Source organism: Drosophila santomea, chromosome 3L (genome assembly GCF_016746245.2).
Source record: "Drosophila santomea strain STO CAGO 1482 chromosome 3L, Prin_Dsan_1.1, whole genome shotgun sequence".
NCBI classification, from domain to species: Eukaryota; Metazoa; Arthropoda; class Insecta; order Diptera; family Drosophilidae; genus Drosophila; species Drosophila santomea.
Window position 1 is genome coordinate 12,472,233 of NC_053018.2, and position 14,696 is coordinate 12,486,928.

A 14,696-nucleotide genomic window follows, 5' to 3' on the forward strand; every position below is an offset into this window, starting at 1 on the left:
TGAATACAAAAATATGCCGCTCAGCACTTCGGGGCTAAGCGGCTTTGTTATGCAAATTTCCAGCTCTCTGCGGAAAACTGGAGTGCCCGGGGGTCAGGGTTCAGAACTCAGTCAGATGTTAGTCGAGGGGTAGGTAGAGTAATAAAAATTCACAAGTCAAAAGTCTGTAATTGGCAAACGGCAAACATTTCGAAAGCCACTCTGCAGTACGGATTAAATATCAGAGTGCACAATTGCCAAAGTTATTGCAAAATATTTCTATGCACACATAAGAGGAACATCTAGCTTACAATTTAATACAAATATTTCTAGTTTTGTTTCACTTGTGTCCAGTAGTTATTTACAATTAAACTGGCCATGCATATTTCTAATTTATTTTAGCCGCCCATCCAGAATTCTGGCCAAAATTGTGTGAATCAAAATATTGCACATTGTTCATTCAATTTGATTGCGCAAACTAAAAAATAATTTTGCAAAAAACATTCGGAAAACTGAATCGGACCGGACTGCGAACAATTGGTTGAAATTCTACAACTTTGAACCCGTCGATATCTCGATGGCGTGTGCAAATTGAAACTAATTAAAGCCGAGTAATGAATTTATATATCCAACGGACGGACAAACGAACGGACAGATAGCTCTGCAATTGTTGAATGTGGTTTGGTTTGGATTGGATTGGTTCGGATGAGTTTCGATGGGATTGCTATTGGCCTGATGCTCCTTCGCAGACAGACAGACAATCAAATTTCCAGTTGTTAAAGCGGTTTCGATTTTAATCGATTCGAGGGATTTAATTAATTGCCTCGTAACTAGCAATTACAGTAAATTTAATAATTGCCACTCAATTCAACGCATCTTCGATGGAAACTCTATTACGCGTGTCGAAATGAACCTATTAAACCAATCTGAAACAAAAGGAATACCTATGTGAGCTGCCATGTCGCGTTAAGTGCAGTTAATATGCATTAATTATCCGCTGGCAACAAAGATGCAAAATTAACGTAAATCAACCGAATATTGGAATTTTTGTCCCAGAAATCGAATGATAAATAAAAAATTAAGATTTAAATGCTTGCTGAGCTCATTATTTGCGAAATGGAATTTATTAACGACTTTTATTTGCTCGAGCATTAACAAATAAATAATGATGATACAAAATTTATTCACTCACACACCAATATGAGGATAGTTAAACTTTTAATGTTTTACTTATAAGAACTTTAGAACTCTCCCTTCAATCAAAAACAAATATTTTTTGTCTAGGAAAGTTAAATAAGTTATCTGACATTGTAATCGTGATACGATAAGAAGTGAAATATAAATAAGAATTGAGTAACAATAATGGTAGAGATTGCTAGCAAATCAGCTTTCAAGATTTAAGGCAAAAGTTAAGGAAAGTATTGAGGTTCAATATAAATTAACCTACTGAAGTTACCAGGCAAATAATTGCGTAGTTTTTAGATGTATTTGCTCCAGTTAAAAACGACTGATTTGTATAAAATGTTTAGCGTCTCCATTCAAGTAACTTTGTGTGTACTTAGCCCACTTGTATTGAACTTACTCATCACACATGGTCGCCAATATCGCAAGTATTTCACACGATTTCACACGATTCGCAGACAGATAGTAGTAGAGATATGGGTAGAGATATGGGGGGAGTTACAAATAGGTCTCAATGGGGCAAAAACAAGTGGGCGGCGTTTCGAAATACTCCAAAATAAGTGGGGCCAGGGTCAGGGGTATGTAATGCGGCAATGGCAAATAAATATATCCGAATAAAACTCACCTCGCTGCAGATTGTGTACTTAATTTAGGCGATGAGTTGCCAGCAGCAGAAACAGAAACATTGACCTCGGAACACTTTTCGACATTCGCCTTCGATGATGATTAAATACTCGTACGCTTTTCGATTACACGCGTTGAGTTAGTTTCACGAAAATATAGTTCTATAGACTTTTTACAGATTTTCGGTTAAAATAGCGGTAGATTTATAGTTTTTAAAGAATATGCACTAATTGTTGGTTTGTCTTCACTTGGTTGTCGTGTTTATTTGGTAGTTATAGGGTTTCAACTGTGCTGTTTTAACGGTTTAAAAATTAAATAATATAAATATTTGTTTTATATTAAAATAATCAGTTTGTACCGTTTCGTATTTAATGGGTAAAATCGGCGGATACGTGCTTTCCTACAATTAAACATTCTAAAAATATAATAAATTTACGCCGCTCAGGTATGGATTTTTATAGACCTGATTTGGATTATCCCACTACATTTTTGGATATTTACTCTTCTGTATTTTCGATGCTGATAAATATTTACGCGAATTGAACTCGCCGAAAGTGCAACAACATTTCAGCGACCTACAAATGCGGGCGAATTAAAAATTATTTAATTTAGTGGGTTAGTCGCAGAGGCTAAATGAAAAGCGCCGAGATTGAGGTGTAAAATGAGGTAATTCCGAATTTGAAACCCAGAGACCAGTTAAAAAAAAAAATAAGAAAAACAAAACAAAACAGGTTTTTAGCGATGATAACAACAAAAAAGGGGAGAGAAAAGGGAGAAAAACCGGAAAGCTAGAAGCGATAAAAAAAAGCTAGTCAAGAAAGCGAAAAGCAGCAACTAACTGTATTCCTATAGAGCATATTTTAAAGAAATCAACCCAAGCACATGTGGTTTTAGAGGCGACAAACAAACAAACATACATATGTACGTACAACCACATGCATCATCTGTTTGTAAAATATTCAATGGAATCCAGTCACGACCCGCCGACGCAAAGACAATTTGCAAAGACAGTCTCGCAATCGCAAAGGCAGAACGACGGCAAAAGCAGTGGAAACACAATTGAATGAGCAATAAAAACAATGCCGACACCAAACCAATTAAATATAGTTGCAGTTAATTAATTATAAACCGTTTGGCGAAACGAAAATAAAACACTAGAGGGCATTATTGATATTTTTAAATTTTTTGGCGTCACTGACACAATTCGCGCTCTCTCGCTCTCTTTTATTTGCCTTTTCTTTTGTTGCTTTGCATGTGTGTTGTGTGTTTCCCTTGATTTTTTTTATTGTTTTGTCTTGTTTGTTGCTTCTTTTTACGCTTCTCTCTCTTTGGCAGAAGGAATGAGAAACAAACTCAAAATTCTCTGAATATTTCCTTCTTTCTTTCGTTTTTTTTGTGTCTGAGCAGAGCAAAGAAAAAACAAGAACAACAACAAACGCCAACGCGCCTTCACACACAAACACAATCAGACTCGCACACACGCACACCCATGCACAGTTCAAATTAGTTGGGGCAACAACAATAAGCGATGACTATTGTTATTTAAACACGGCTGCTATTTTCTCTCTTCTCAGCGCTGCAAAAGCCACGCGACAATTGTTATGTTTCAACTGCATTTGGGAAAATATTACTTTAAGAAAAGTGCAATAAAAACATTTAAATCAGCACAGTTTCGCGAAGCAAAGGCAATTACAAAACCAAACACTTGAGGGCGCCGCGACGCGTGGAAAAGAGATGGCAGAGCTAAAGACAAAGACAGCTGAGAAATACGTGGAAGCGGTGATTTTCGATTTGTTTTGCTTTTGCTTTTGAACGTAAGTTCTTATTTCATGCTCTTCTTAAATCCATATTCCAACACAAAAACATATTTTAAATACGTTTATATCAAATGTAGTTTTTTAGCACTATTAAAGACAAAATCTTTTCATATTGTTCCCGGCGATTTATCGGAATTACCGATGTATTTTTAACACATGGGCGATTGGTTTTTTTCTTAAGAGAACTGCTATAATTTACCAATGTTTTACGTCTTTAAATATTTGAACGGTTGACGAAACAGCGTGCGCATTCAGCGCTCTTCCGAATTTAATTGAAATGCGCGCCTCCGGTGCAAAATTTCGAGTGAACCCGACGCCAACTTGAAATGAAAACAAACTGACGACGGTGTGTCCGAAGTTGGGCTGTGTAAAAAACCTGTGAATTGCTAACAGAGCTCTGTAACAGGGATTGCTGGTAAGTTATCATACGGTCACACACTTTTAAGCCGCTCTTGGGCTCGTGACACTGCTTTAAACTTTTATCTAATGGTGATTTTAAGAAGCACTATTTTTTTCAATCTAAACTATCATTGTAATTTCGTTTGTATTGGTTGCTAGCGGAAGATTGCTGTTTGCAATTTTAAAACACATTACTTTAACAACAATGTAGTGTCATACAGGTATAAGAATTATCTCTATGTTAAACGCTGCAAACAAGGTGGCAGCGCTGGCAATTCATCTAACGGTACAAGTTAAAACAGCGCGGCAATATATTTCTATTGTAAAAATGAATTAATAAAAGCACACTAACAGAAAAGCAGAATTTAACAATTATATCGGTAGCTTCTGTTTAAGTTTTTTTTTGTACGAAATTAAAAAGAAGATGGTATTGAGCAATATGAAATTGTTCTTAACGCATATAACCTTAGTAACATCTCTTACATAAAGCTAAAATCATGAATGATGCAATTCTGTTGACTTTGAATATAAACCAGGATATTAAACAATATCTCCTTATCAAAATTACTTTAACAATGTTCCCGCCAAGTTCACAGTATGACCAGTTATAGCTACAAGCGCTCTTGAGCACTGTGGTATTTTAGTAGCTAGAAACGGCGGCCACTCCGCAACTCAGCTGATCGATCAAACAAAAAATATTGATACACAGGAATTTATGAAAAAAAATGCTCAACGTTTAGAAGGAGAAAGTATTCAGTTGCACGCACGAAATGGACAAGAATCTGGATGAGGTTTGTACTCCACTTTTCTTATACCTAACCCCCTGAAACCGAATGAACTGCGCTTTGACTGCTGTTTACTGATACACGCCCTAATTTTCCGTCGCCCAGGTCAAAGACACCGTACAAAAGAAGTTCAATGAAATCCGTGCTGCATTGCATATGCGCGAGAAGTTGCTGCTGCGGCAACTGGAGGTCATAGCGAATACTCGGCAGCAGCAGCAGTTGCTGAAGAAGTCCCCCTCCGAAGTGGAGAACTCGATTGGCGAAAAGGATCAAAGTGGTGTGCGTTTCATTCCCGGGGAAAGCGAGGATGCGGAGGAGAAGCTACTGACCGCCATCCGAAGCTTCGGCCACTTTCTGCTGGACAACAGTGATATGCAGCTGGCGCTGCAGGATTACCGCACCACGGGATTGAGGAACGAGGACTACATAGAGCCTCTAGATGACCACGAGACCATGTACAAGTGCCTGCAGGATGGGCAAGTATCATATCTCGACCTGGACGAAGACGGCGCCCCACCGGAGGCCATTGTGGTGGACTTCTCCCGCAACAGAACTCTCGTAGAAGACAATGCCAAGCGCTCCATCATCAACATCACACTGCAGGAAGCCAAGGATCTGATAAAGAAGGCTAAGATCAAGAGGGATACTTATGTGCCGCCTTTAAACTTGGAGGAACTCGATGACGAGCTGGAATCTTCTATTGCCGAAGCCGTGTCCAGCTTGGGGCGCGAAACCTCTGCAAAATCAAAGGTCAGCGTACAAGAACCACCGAAAACAAAGAGTCGCAAGCAGCGCTTCAAGCCAAAAATCACCATCAACAATTGCAATGGCACCATCAACCTACGCAACATAGCCAGCCTGACCATCAACTGCGCCAGCGAAGAGGCGGTGAGTGCAGAGATTCCCCTGGCCAAATCCGCTGATTCTAGTACCACCGAACCCTCGAACTCCACGCCCACCACCACCGCCTCCAGTTCGAATTACTCAAGTAATGCCAGCTCCCGTTCGCAGTCCAAAAAGCAAAAGGCAAACAAAAAGGCGGATAAGATCGAACGCGAACCCAGCTCGGATTCCACTCCTACGCCTGGACAAGGCCAGCGCTACGAGGAGACTGAGATTCACGACGTCACCTGCGATTTCTACAATCGCCTCCTCAATGAGATAAAGAAGAGCATGGTGGAGAAGCCACACAGGACTTACAGCCAGGTGGCGGAGCCTGTTCAAACATCGGCTGCCGATTCCAGTTGCGATGCCAACTCCAATCCCAAGCATTCGGCTGCCAAGCAGGAGCCAGTTTCGACCACCACATCGCTAACACAAAGCGAATCGGGACCACAATTGCAGCCGGGGAAGAGGCTAATCCTTAAAAACTTTGAAAATCTCAAGATCATTCTCGAGGCAAACAGCGGCGATGAGGACTCATTCCACCCCGTGCAGATCGAGCAGTGGCTGGCGGAGATTATCTCTGAAGCGGATCTGGAGCCCATGCAGAACACGGATATCCTGGAGCACAGCCGCATCCACAGCAGCGAGAGTCCCTAAATCTGCGGATCGCGGATCCTTTGTATTCCAAACTATTTAACCTTAATGCACTCAGTATTTTCCGTTTGTTATGAATAGCTGTAGTTTCCTTACTTTGTTTTTAGTTTACATTCTAATTTTAATTTGTTTCGATTTCCTAAAACACATTTGCAAGTGTTTTTATATCCAATTTAAACAGAATTTGGTCGAACTGGAGCTTAGTTAATTTTACATAAGTCTGTTTCCTTTTACCGATTCAAACACTTTTGTTGAATCGACATCGCTGAAGTTTATTATACTATATATATTGTATAAGAAATCCGAACATCAACTTAATTTTCTGTAAAGTGAAAGTTGTGAAATGCTTAGGAAATGTTATTTATCAGAACATGTTTTTAATAACAAATAGTACCGAATCCTTATTGATCAATTTTTACCAAAAACCAGAGCTGATCCAATTGTTTACGTACTTAATGCATTTGATTTTGTGATTTTAATCTTTTCGTAAGACTTAAACTGGTACCAATTTAGCAAGTAAGCTCCAGCCAGTGTTCAATGCTCACCGTAGCCCATTTGTAAATGCAATCGAAAGAGTTTCACATTAAAGTGTTAAGTGCCATCACAAAACGAACATCTTTTGATTTGCTGCTACTGGATCGACCGGTTCGTCCGCTTGAGAATTTCGCCATGCAATTGAAATTCGAAATGTGCCCCGGGACATTAGACTTCCAAATGCGGACGATTGATAAGACCATCAAAATATACATTCTAGTTTGTGTGTGTGTATTTGAGCGAGCCACTCCAAAAGCACTAGTAATGGTGATTCAAGATTAGAGTGGACTTCTTTTATTGAATTTAAATCCTAGTGTATCAAAATATTGTCTATATTAAAGTAAGTAAAAGCTTTGCGTTTTATTTAAGCCACTTAGTCGGTAAACTTAATATGCTGGTCCCTAAATACAAGTGAATATTTATCCCCTTTTAGTATTAAAAATTATTAGTTTAACTCTGTCTATGGAGAGCTCCGTATAAATGTTTAAAAAATCCTACATAGATTGCACTACCATATCTGTTACAAAAGTGTATAAAATTATAGTTCTGATAGGTCCACTCTAATCTACGTATGTACATGAACATGGATTAAGACATCGCACATCGAACATTGGAGGTACACCATTATTTCGCCTCCGCGATAATGTCCAGCAAAAAGGGTGTGTAGTAGGTGATGATGCAATCCGCACCAGCGCGCCGGAAGCCCTTCATGACCTCCAGTACGGCATCCTTGAGGTCAAAGGCTTGCGCCTTGGCAGCATGATACAACATAGCGTACTCCCCGGAAACCTGGTAAACGTACAGCGTGTGATACGGGTAGGAATCCTTTGTGGATCGGAGAATGTCCAGATAGGGCATTCCAGGTTTCACCATCAGCATGTCTGCGCCCTCGGCGACGTCGCGTTGAATGGCTCTCATGGCCAAGTTCCTGGAGCCACTGGGCAACTGATAGCACCTGCGGTCGCCGAATTTCGGTGCAGATTGCGCCGCCTCCCTGAAGGGTCCGTAGAAATTGGAGGTGAACTTGGCGGAGTACGCCAGCAGGGACACGCTGTTCATCTGGGCATCAATGAGGGCCTGCTTGATCGCCTTCACCCGGTTGTCCATCATGTCCGAAGGAGCCACTATGTGGGCTCCTGCTTTCGCATAAGCCACGGCAATCTCAGCTATCCGCTTTATGCTGGGTCCGTTCTCCAGCCCCGTTTCGCCCAGGAGACCACAATGACCGTGCGAGGAGTACGGGCAGATGCACACATCACAGGCTATCAGCAGATCCGGAAACCATTCCCGGAGCTTTGGCAGTGCTAGAACCACTGGATTCTTTGCGGAATCCGCATTGGAGGCCTGCTCATCCTTCAGCTCCGGCTCCACGACGCCAAAGAGCAGCACCGACGACAATCCCTTGGCCACCAGCGGCTCCAGGTGCTCCCTCAGGCGATTCAGTCCGAATCTCGAGATTCCCGGCATGCTGGCAATCGGCTGCACGTCGTCGTTGTTGCTCACGATGAACACCGGATACATGAGATTGTGCGGCGCTATCTCGCAGCCCGACTCCTGCAGCTGCCGCAGGGTGGGATGATGCATTCCGCTGTGCAGTTTCCTCTCCATTTTGTTCGCTTTGCTCCAGGTGAATATTAAAACCAACGTAACAAGTGAAATTAACGTCCAACTGCTTGGCACTTGGGCATATCTAGTGCGTGCTCTGTTGCACGCTTTCCAACACTGACAAGTGGGGGGAATAGGGTGGTTCACGATAAAATTTGAAATTAAATGAAGTAATTTAGAAACCTTGATAACATAAAATAAATTTTGTTCAGTAATTAGTGGTGAAACGGTTTGTTTGGCTTGTTATCCATTTTGATGTAAGACAGGCTAACACTGCGTATGAGTAATATTACTGAAGTATTGAGTAAAACCACAGTGATTATTTCTGCGTACGACTATTTATTTAACTTGTAGTTCTCCCGTTTAAAATGTTTGGTATCAATCGTTATTACAGCATTAAAAGTTGGTGTTTTCTGCTACGCGTCCTCACACCCACATGCACACATCCTCGATCGGGCCTTCCCCGCTTCACTTTGCCGGTTAATGGATATAACTAAACATATGCTCTACAATATATAGATTTACACGTTATACGAAATATTACAAATAGTTGGCCAACATGCTATGCTTAGGCGTAATTCAAATAAACACGAATACATAAGTTATTTTAGCCTTTTGGTTGTACTTTTCACTTAGTTTTAGCATTGAAATCAGTGGACGAGAAACGGAACTAAAGCCTAACTTAAGCGTAAACGAATTGGGTTCAGTATTTGGTTTGGTTTTCAATTGTAAGTAACAGCCATTGGAAGTGCGTGTTTTCTTCTGTTTGGGTTTCTTGTTGCGATGGTTTCGATGATGGCGATCAGCTTGTGCTTCAGACTCCGTGCTTTCTGGACTAAGAAACCAGTGTGTGATGGTAGTGCACACGCTTCTTTCGACGCCTTGGTCGCGGTTTCAATTGTCCCACGGCTCCACTTTTCATAGCTTCCTCCTCCTGAACTCCGATTGCTGCTCCGTGGATAGTGACTGTGTAGGAGTGCAGCTGGAGCATCTCCCCGACGGTTCCCGGTTCCTGACTTATGCTGTGTGATGCTGGTGTGTGACTGGCGGTTGGTGGTGCGCTAGAAGTAGCTACTGCTGCGGCTGTGGAGTTCACCTGAGCTTGTCAGGCGAAGGTCACTTGGTAGAAGAGCCACTCTTCCATGAACGACGGCACAAACGCCTTGGTGGTGGTGAACTTCACCTTCGGACGCAGCAAATTCAACTGCTCCTCGAACAGACGCAGCTGCACCTTGCAGGTGGAGCCATTGCCATGAGTCAAATACTTTCCATCGGGCTTTAGCACTTTGAAGGAGTGCTCAAAGATGGTACGAATAAAGTCCCAGGTCTCGCCCTCCGGGGCATCGGTTATGGGTATATCAGTGAGATCCCCAAACACGTAGTCGAACTTGCGGCCCTCGGCGATGAACTTCTTCAAGTACTCCACACAGTCGCCCACAATGATCTCGTACTGGTCGCTCTTGCGTTTCTCCAGCACATCGCCACAGATCACGTTGAGGTATTTGTTGCAGGTCTGCATCACAAGCTCATCGATCTCCAGCATCACCACGTGCTTTGGATTCTCCTTGAGTAGCTCGTACAGCAGCGCGCCATCGCCGCCGCCCAGGATACAGATCTCCTTGCCCTCGTAGTTCTCCACGCCGCGACACATCAGGGTCTCCGTGTAGATCAGATCGGATTCAGCAATGTCTGAAGGGGGAAATGGATCATTAATTTTATTTAAAAAAGAATCGGAGCAGCTGAAGGCACCAATACCTTGTTAAAGCTTAATATACTTCTTTATAACAAACATCTAAGTAATAATATTACTATATAAAGTTTTAATTCCAGTCTATCAGTAATGTTTTCAAATTCAGCTTTAATATTGCTTTTTTTCAGACATATGATTCCCGTGATAGTAAATTTTTTTATTTTTATTTGTTTAACAAGCAAATAGGAGCTCGTGATATGGAATATTTGTAATTTAACACTATAATAACAGTCCGTGATACGGAATATTTATTTTTGTAATTATGCGAGTGTTTGAACAAATAAAGCGAACAAAAATGAAAACAAATCGTTAAAAACCCCTAATCCTTTATATTTTTGATGCCCTTTTTTAAGGCAAATGCACGTGACCTTTTATGCGGCACTTTCACCAATCGATTGGTGACCCTGACACCGTTGGCACATCCATGTGTGCATCACATTCTGATGCCCGTGCGAAGCATGGTATACTTACTCTGCAGCTCGTCTAGGAGCAGCATGTTGCCCAGCGTCTTGGAGTGCATGATTTGAATCTTCTGGAAGGGCGAGCGCGCCTCGAAAACCACCTTGTCGATGTCGTACTCGATGATGCGCTCATCTGCGGAAGAGTGCCATGGATTAGTGATGCCTCAGTGGCTGCTTTAAATGCGATATTGTTATTGATTACTAGTACTGATTTCTGCTCAATTGTTAGGCGGCGCATGCAGAGAAATAAGTTTAAGACCAACGAATGCACTCTTACAGAAAAGTAAAAGAGATAGGCAAATCAGAAGGTAAATCAGAAGTAAATGACTGAAATGATCTATCATGCTGGGTGCCACTAGAAGAACTCTGATACAACAATCAGCTCGATGGTGCTGCATACGCTCAACGGTCATACGATCACACATTTCGGATGACATACAGTAGCGGTAGTACGAGTAGTAGTTGCTCTATTTGCGAATTTGCAATATGGTTAACCAAACGGATTTGGGTTTGCCTTACCTGACGATGGGAAGTACCTGGAGACATCGCCGCGCTTCAGCGTCGGCAGCTTCTGGGCCTTGATGGCCTTCAGTTTGATTGCCAGGACATTCTCCAGGCTCTTACCGCTCTGCGGATGTCCGTTCGTGTTCATACAGTTTTCATTGTTTTATTTTAGGATTTTAGACCGTGTTGTGGTGACAGTTTGGTTGTAGTGGTTGTAGTCGATTGTCAATAGTTGAGGAACCAATTTATGAGCGAGCGTACGACGTGGAGCGAGTACGAGATCGGGGCAGGTGACACATGTGCGTTGGGGCGTAAGTATAATTCAATAGTTTACACATTTATTCACAAGTTCGTGGCAATTTTGGTGAGTAATTTGGTCCAGGAGATGTGGCAGCGGTTGTTCATGATGATCGATGGATCGGTCGAGTGTCGATGGAATAGATATGAAAATAAAACGTAATTTAAATTAAATAATAATCTCAGAACAGTGGGTATGCTAGGTGGCAGTGGTGCCAAGGAGCTTCTATAAAATCAGCGTGGATATATGGCAGCTATTATTAGAAAGTAAGGGATATAAACTATTACTAATTCCAGTGAAATAAAATGAGCAATTTGGCACCACTGCTACCAGGTAGAAGGCTCCTATTAAAGATTAGACAAACTAGCATGCAGGAGTGGCCTGGAAAAGTAATCCCCTAGGAGGTAACACGCTAGGCTAACATGATCAGTGGCTTTGGCAATGTGCAGAGCTTGGGAGGCGTTTCAAATTCTGGATTGGAAATGACGACTGGGTGAATTTACAGCGCCTGAGATACGGTGTCCAATTTATGTGATGAACATGAGGGTTTTTTTTAATCGAGTATTATTTATTTTCAGTTTTGGTTTGCGGTGGCGGCAATCGGAAATACTAGTGGAAAAACTGCACGGGTGTTCTAGATTCTGCAGTGGAATTTTGAAAGAGAATTTCGGCATATATTGCAATTGTAGGATTGTATGTGAAGTGAGTTCGAGTAGATAGATATAGATACGAGTATATATGTTTATATTCATTGCAAATGGAACTAGCAGGAACTAAACTGGATTTGATTGAGTTGAGATTGAGATTTCATTGAGTTTGGTTGATTGTACATAAGTTGCATTGAGTTCGACCAACCTGAGCTAGTCATGTATATGTCGATATATCCGCCGCGCTTAATCGGGGGCAAGTACTTGGACCGATCGGAATCGAATTTCTGTCGCAGAATCAGTTCCATGGTGCGCATGGTCTGCAATGGTAATTCCATTATATTAAGGTCCTTGCATTAGCGACGGATGTGTATTGGATGTGCGCTGGCTGGGCACTCAGTATGAATAAATTATAATAATGGAAGGTGACCTTCATCCGCGAGGAGGGAAACTATTCAAACGGCCCACCACTCACACCAATCGACGACACAGGCAGCCCGCCCGGCCCAAGAAAGGCTATTTTTAGGCCCAAATACTTGATACTTATGAAAAAGGAAAGTGAACAGAACGAAACGAAACGATACGAAAAAGGGAATATACTCGCACAGCGAGCCATGCAAGTACATATATGCAATCTGGCGACATATTTGTTTATTTGTTTCATTTGTGTGTTCAGCAGGCATAGGCATATTGCAAAATCGCAGAAATCACAATAGAAGGCTTAGCCACACGCGGCTTGCGAAATCCGCAAGCGAACAGCAAACACAGTCGCCATCAGAAAAACGATGCCGGCTAGATAAGGAAAGTTCCACACTAGCGAATAAAACAGCTGCGTTCAATAACATATAGCATATTGGCATTCCAAATGATACGGGGAAACAATAATGGGTCTGAAAGTAATTTTGCTTAATTTTTTAAGCGATGATTTGATTAATCAAATTTACTTATAAAGCAGAAAGAAGCGTCTTAAGAACATTATCTTTGCTGCCTATCGAAAACAATCATTATATTAAAATTATACTTTTAATTTTCAATACTCAAAATAATGTTCTTAGTTTCAGCAGTAGTTACACAATAGTAGCACAGGACAATTTTATACTTTTTGGCAGCTTTTAAAAGTTTCCGGTGCTATTTTGATAACCGTAGGTGTAGGTTAGATGTACTTAAATAAATGATGCAAGAAAATCGGAATAACTAAATCAAAATTTATATTCTTCGTTGTTCTACGTACATATGCTGATTGTAATTTTAAAAACCTTGTGATTTGTGGTATCAACGAAGTTCATGTTGACTTAGGTTTCTTTATATGCACATGCATACGTAGAGTAAAAAATTACGAGAAAGTTCATACACGAAATAAAGCGAGCCCAAGGGTTTAAACTGAAATCTGATTTTAGTGATAAGAGCCACCTATTCTGGGTGTTTTTTGAGGTTCATAAACCATGCCCCAAAGCGAAACGAATCCACGTGCTTCGCCCAAATGCGAAAATCATAAAAACGGGACCGGAACGGCGAGTTAACCTAGCAAAGCCCAGCTGAAAATGCTGTGTGATGTGTGTTATGTATGTTACAGAGGTGTTAGATAATAGAAACCAGGGAAAGTGATTCGATGGGGGCAGCCATCACTTGAGGCCAAGGGCGGACGAACTGACCCTGACCAAGTGCCGGGGATTTGAGCGCGGCGAGTGGTCAGGAACTCACAGAGACAGACACACACACCCACCCAGTTGCCCACTTTCCATGCACACACCCACACCCACACCCACATCCACTCCCACATGTATCATTTACCAACAACACTCGGGTCCAAGTGCGCGGAAAATCAATTTTACCCGGTGGGCGGAAGACCCTTTCCCAAACTAATCAGCCGCGACACGGAAACTGGGTGGGTAAGTAAGATGTGGGTGGTGCTGCTGTTGGGTGTTTGGTTGCTTACACAGCTTTTTCGTTTGAGTTTTCAAGGAATCTACATGGCACTGGGATACGTACGTCGAAGGATATGATGGGCTCCTTGCCGTCGGGCAGGAAGTACTCCACGTTGAGCGTCAGCAGGCCGTGCTGGAAGATGCGGCAGGTAATCACCGTGTCCTTGTTCTCGTGCAGCACCGCAAAGTAGCCGTTTTCCGGCGACTCCATCGAGTAGGCCAGCTCCAGCTGTGGGAACAGCTGCTCCAGCTCGTTACGCAGAATCTTGGCCACCTGGAGGCGCGCCTCCTCGTCGGCCGTTTTGTCCTTGTCCAGCGTAAAATCAAACAGTATCGTCTGGGCCGCCATCGTGCTAAACTTGCGCTAATCCGTTGAACAAAACCGTAGAACCGCGTACCGACCGAAACGAAATACTAGTGATGCGGCTTACGAGCACCGATAGCAAGTCGATTTCGATGGCACTTTTAGTGTGGCTGTGTCTGCAGTTTCTTAAGTATATACTAAATATGCAAAGGTATTTTAAAATATGTTTTTAAATATTTAATAAATTAGCATTATTAATATTAAATTGTAGTTAGCTTACTTTTTAAAATATTATATAAGTCTGTTTCTAAAATGGTTAAATTAATAATTGTTTGTTGTTCAT

At 41.8% G+C, this 14,696-nt stretch overlaps 4 protein-coding genes across 8 annotated transcripts in view; 1 reads left to right on the forward strand and 3 right to left on the reverse strand.

Moving 5' to 3' along the window:
• LOC120449143 (palmitoyltransferase app) overlaps nucleotides 1-3,955 on the reverse strand; it is a 68,773-nt gene extending 64,818 nt beyond the window's left edge. For 2 of the 4 annotated variants that reach the window (XM_039631475.2, XM_039631477.2), the window contains exons 1-2: nucleotides 3,802-3,951; nucleotides 1,787-2,076 (exon numbers count right to left, since the gene is read on the reverse strand). The gene's annotated coding sequence lies outside the window, so the exon portion shown is untranslated. Of the gene's footprint in view, nucleotides 1-1,786; nucleotides 2,077-3,801 lie in introns of all 4 variants that reach the window. The other 2 variants (XM_039631471.1, XM_039631470.1) reach the window with 1 other exon arrangement.
• A 684-nt stretch (nucleotides 3,956-4,639) lies between these two features.
• Nucleotides 4,640-6,934, forward strand: LOC120449144. Its single transcript, XM_039631478.1, has 2 exons — nucleotides 4,640-4,792; nucleotides 4,892-6,934. Exons 1-2 carry the CDS (start codon nucleotides 4,772-4,774, stop codon nucleotides 6,326-6,328), a joined length of 1,458 nt encoding a protein of 485 aa, XP_039487412.1. The 5' UTR covers nucleotides 4,640-4,771; the 3' UTR covers nucleotides 6,329-6,934.
• A 138-nt stretch (nucleotides 6,935-7,072) lies between these two features.
• On the reverse strand, nucleotides 7,073-8,558 carry LOC120449146 (delta-aminolevulinic acid dehydratase). Its single transcript, XM_039631481.2, has one exon. The coding sequence runs from the start codon at nucleotides 8,465-8,467 to the stop codon at nucleotides 7,484-7,486; it is 984 nt and encodes a 327-aa protein (XP_039487415.1). The 5' UTR covers nucleotides 8,468-8,558; the 3' UTR covers nucleotides 7,073-7,483.
• A 225-nt stretch (nucleotides 8,559-8,783) lies between these two features.
• LOC120449145 (spermine synthase) lies at nucleotides 8,784-14,476 on the reverse strand. 2 transcript variants are annotated; one of them, XM_039631479.2, is made up of 4 exons: nucleotides 14,114-14,476; nucleotides 12,333-12,444; nucleotides 10,686-10,808; nucleotides 8,784-10,153 (listed from the first exon to the last, which is right to left on the reverse strand). In XM_039631479.2, the coding sequence occupies exons 1-4, from the start codon at nucleotides 14,396-14,398 to the stop codon at nucleotides 9,570-9,572; spliced, it is 1,104 nt and encodes a 367-aa protein (XP_039487413.1). In that variant the 5' UTR covers nucleotides 14,399-14,476; the 3' UTR covers nucleotides 8,784-9,569. The 2 variants fall into 2 exon arrangements, with proteins under 2 accessions (XP_039487413.1, XP_039487414.1); XM_039631480.1 differs by lacking the exon at nucleotides 12,333-12,444 and adding an exon at nucleotides 11,195-11,303 and having other exon boundaries at nucleotides 14,114-14,475.
• Between the last annotated feature and the right edge of the window lie 220 nt (nucleotides 14,477-14,696).

What these genes read in the sequence shown, in the direction of transcription:
- LOC120449144 (XM_039631478.1), top strand. Translation starts at nt 4,772, where the DNA reads ATGGACAAGAATCTGGATGAG. An exon ending in TGGACAAGAATCTGGATGAG is followed by an intron (nt 4,793 to 4,891) that starts GTTTGTACTCCA and finishes TCCGTCGCCCAG; the next exon opens with GTCAAAGACACCGTACAAAA.
- LOC120449146 (XM_039631481.2), bottom strand. Translation starts at nt 8,467, where the DNA reads ATGGAGAGGAAACTGCACAGCGGAATGCATCATCCCACCCTGCGGCAG.
- LOC120449145 (XM_039631479.2), bottom strand. Translation starts at nt 14,398, where the DNA reads ATGGCGGCCCAGACGATACTGTTTGATTTTACGCTGGACAAGGACAAA. An exon ending in AGCCCATCATATCCTTCGAC is followed by an intron (nt 12,445 to 14,113) that starts GTACGTATCCCA and finishes TTACCATTGCAG; the next exon opens with ACCATGCGCACCATGGAACT. An exon ending in CATATACATGACTAGCTCAG is followed by an intron (nt 10,809 to 12,332) that starts GTTGGTCGAACT and finishes ACTCTTCCGCAG; the next exon opens with ATGAGCGCATCATCGAGTAC.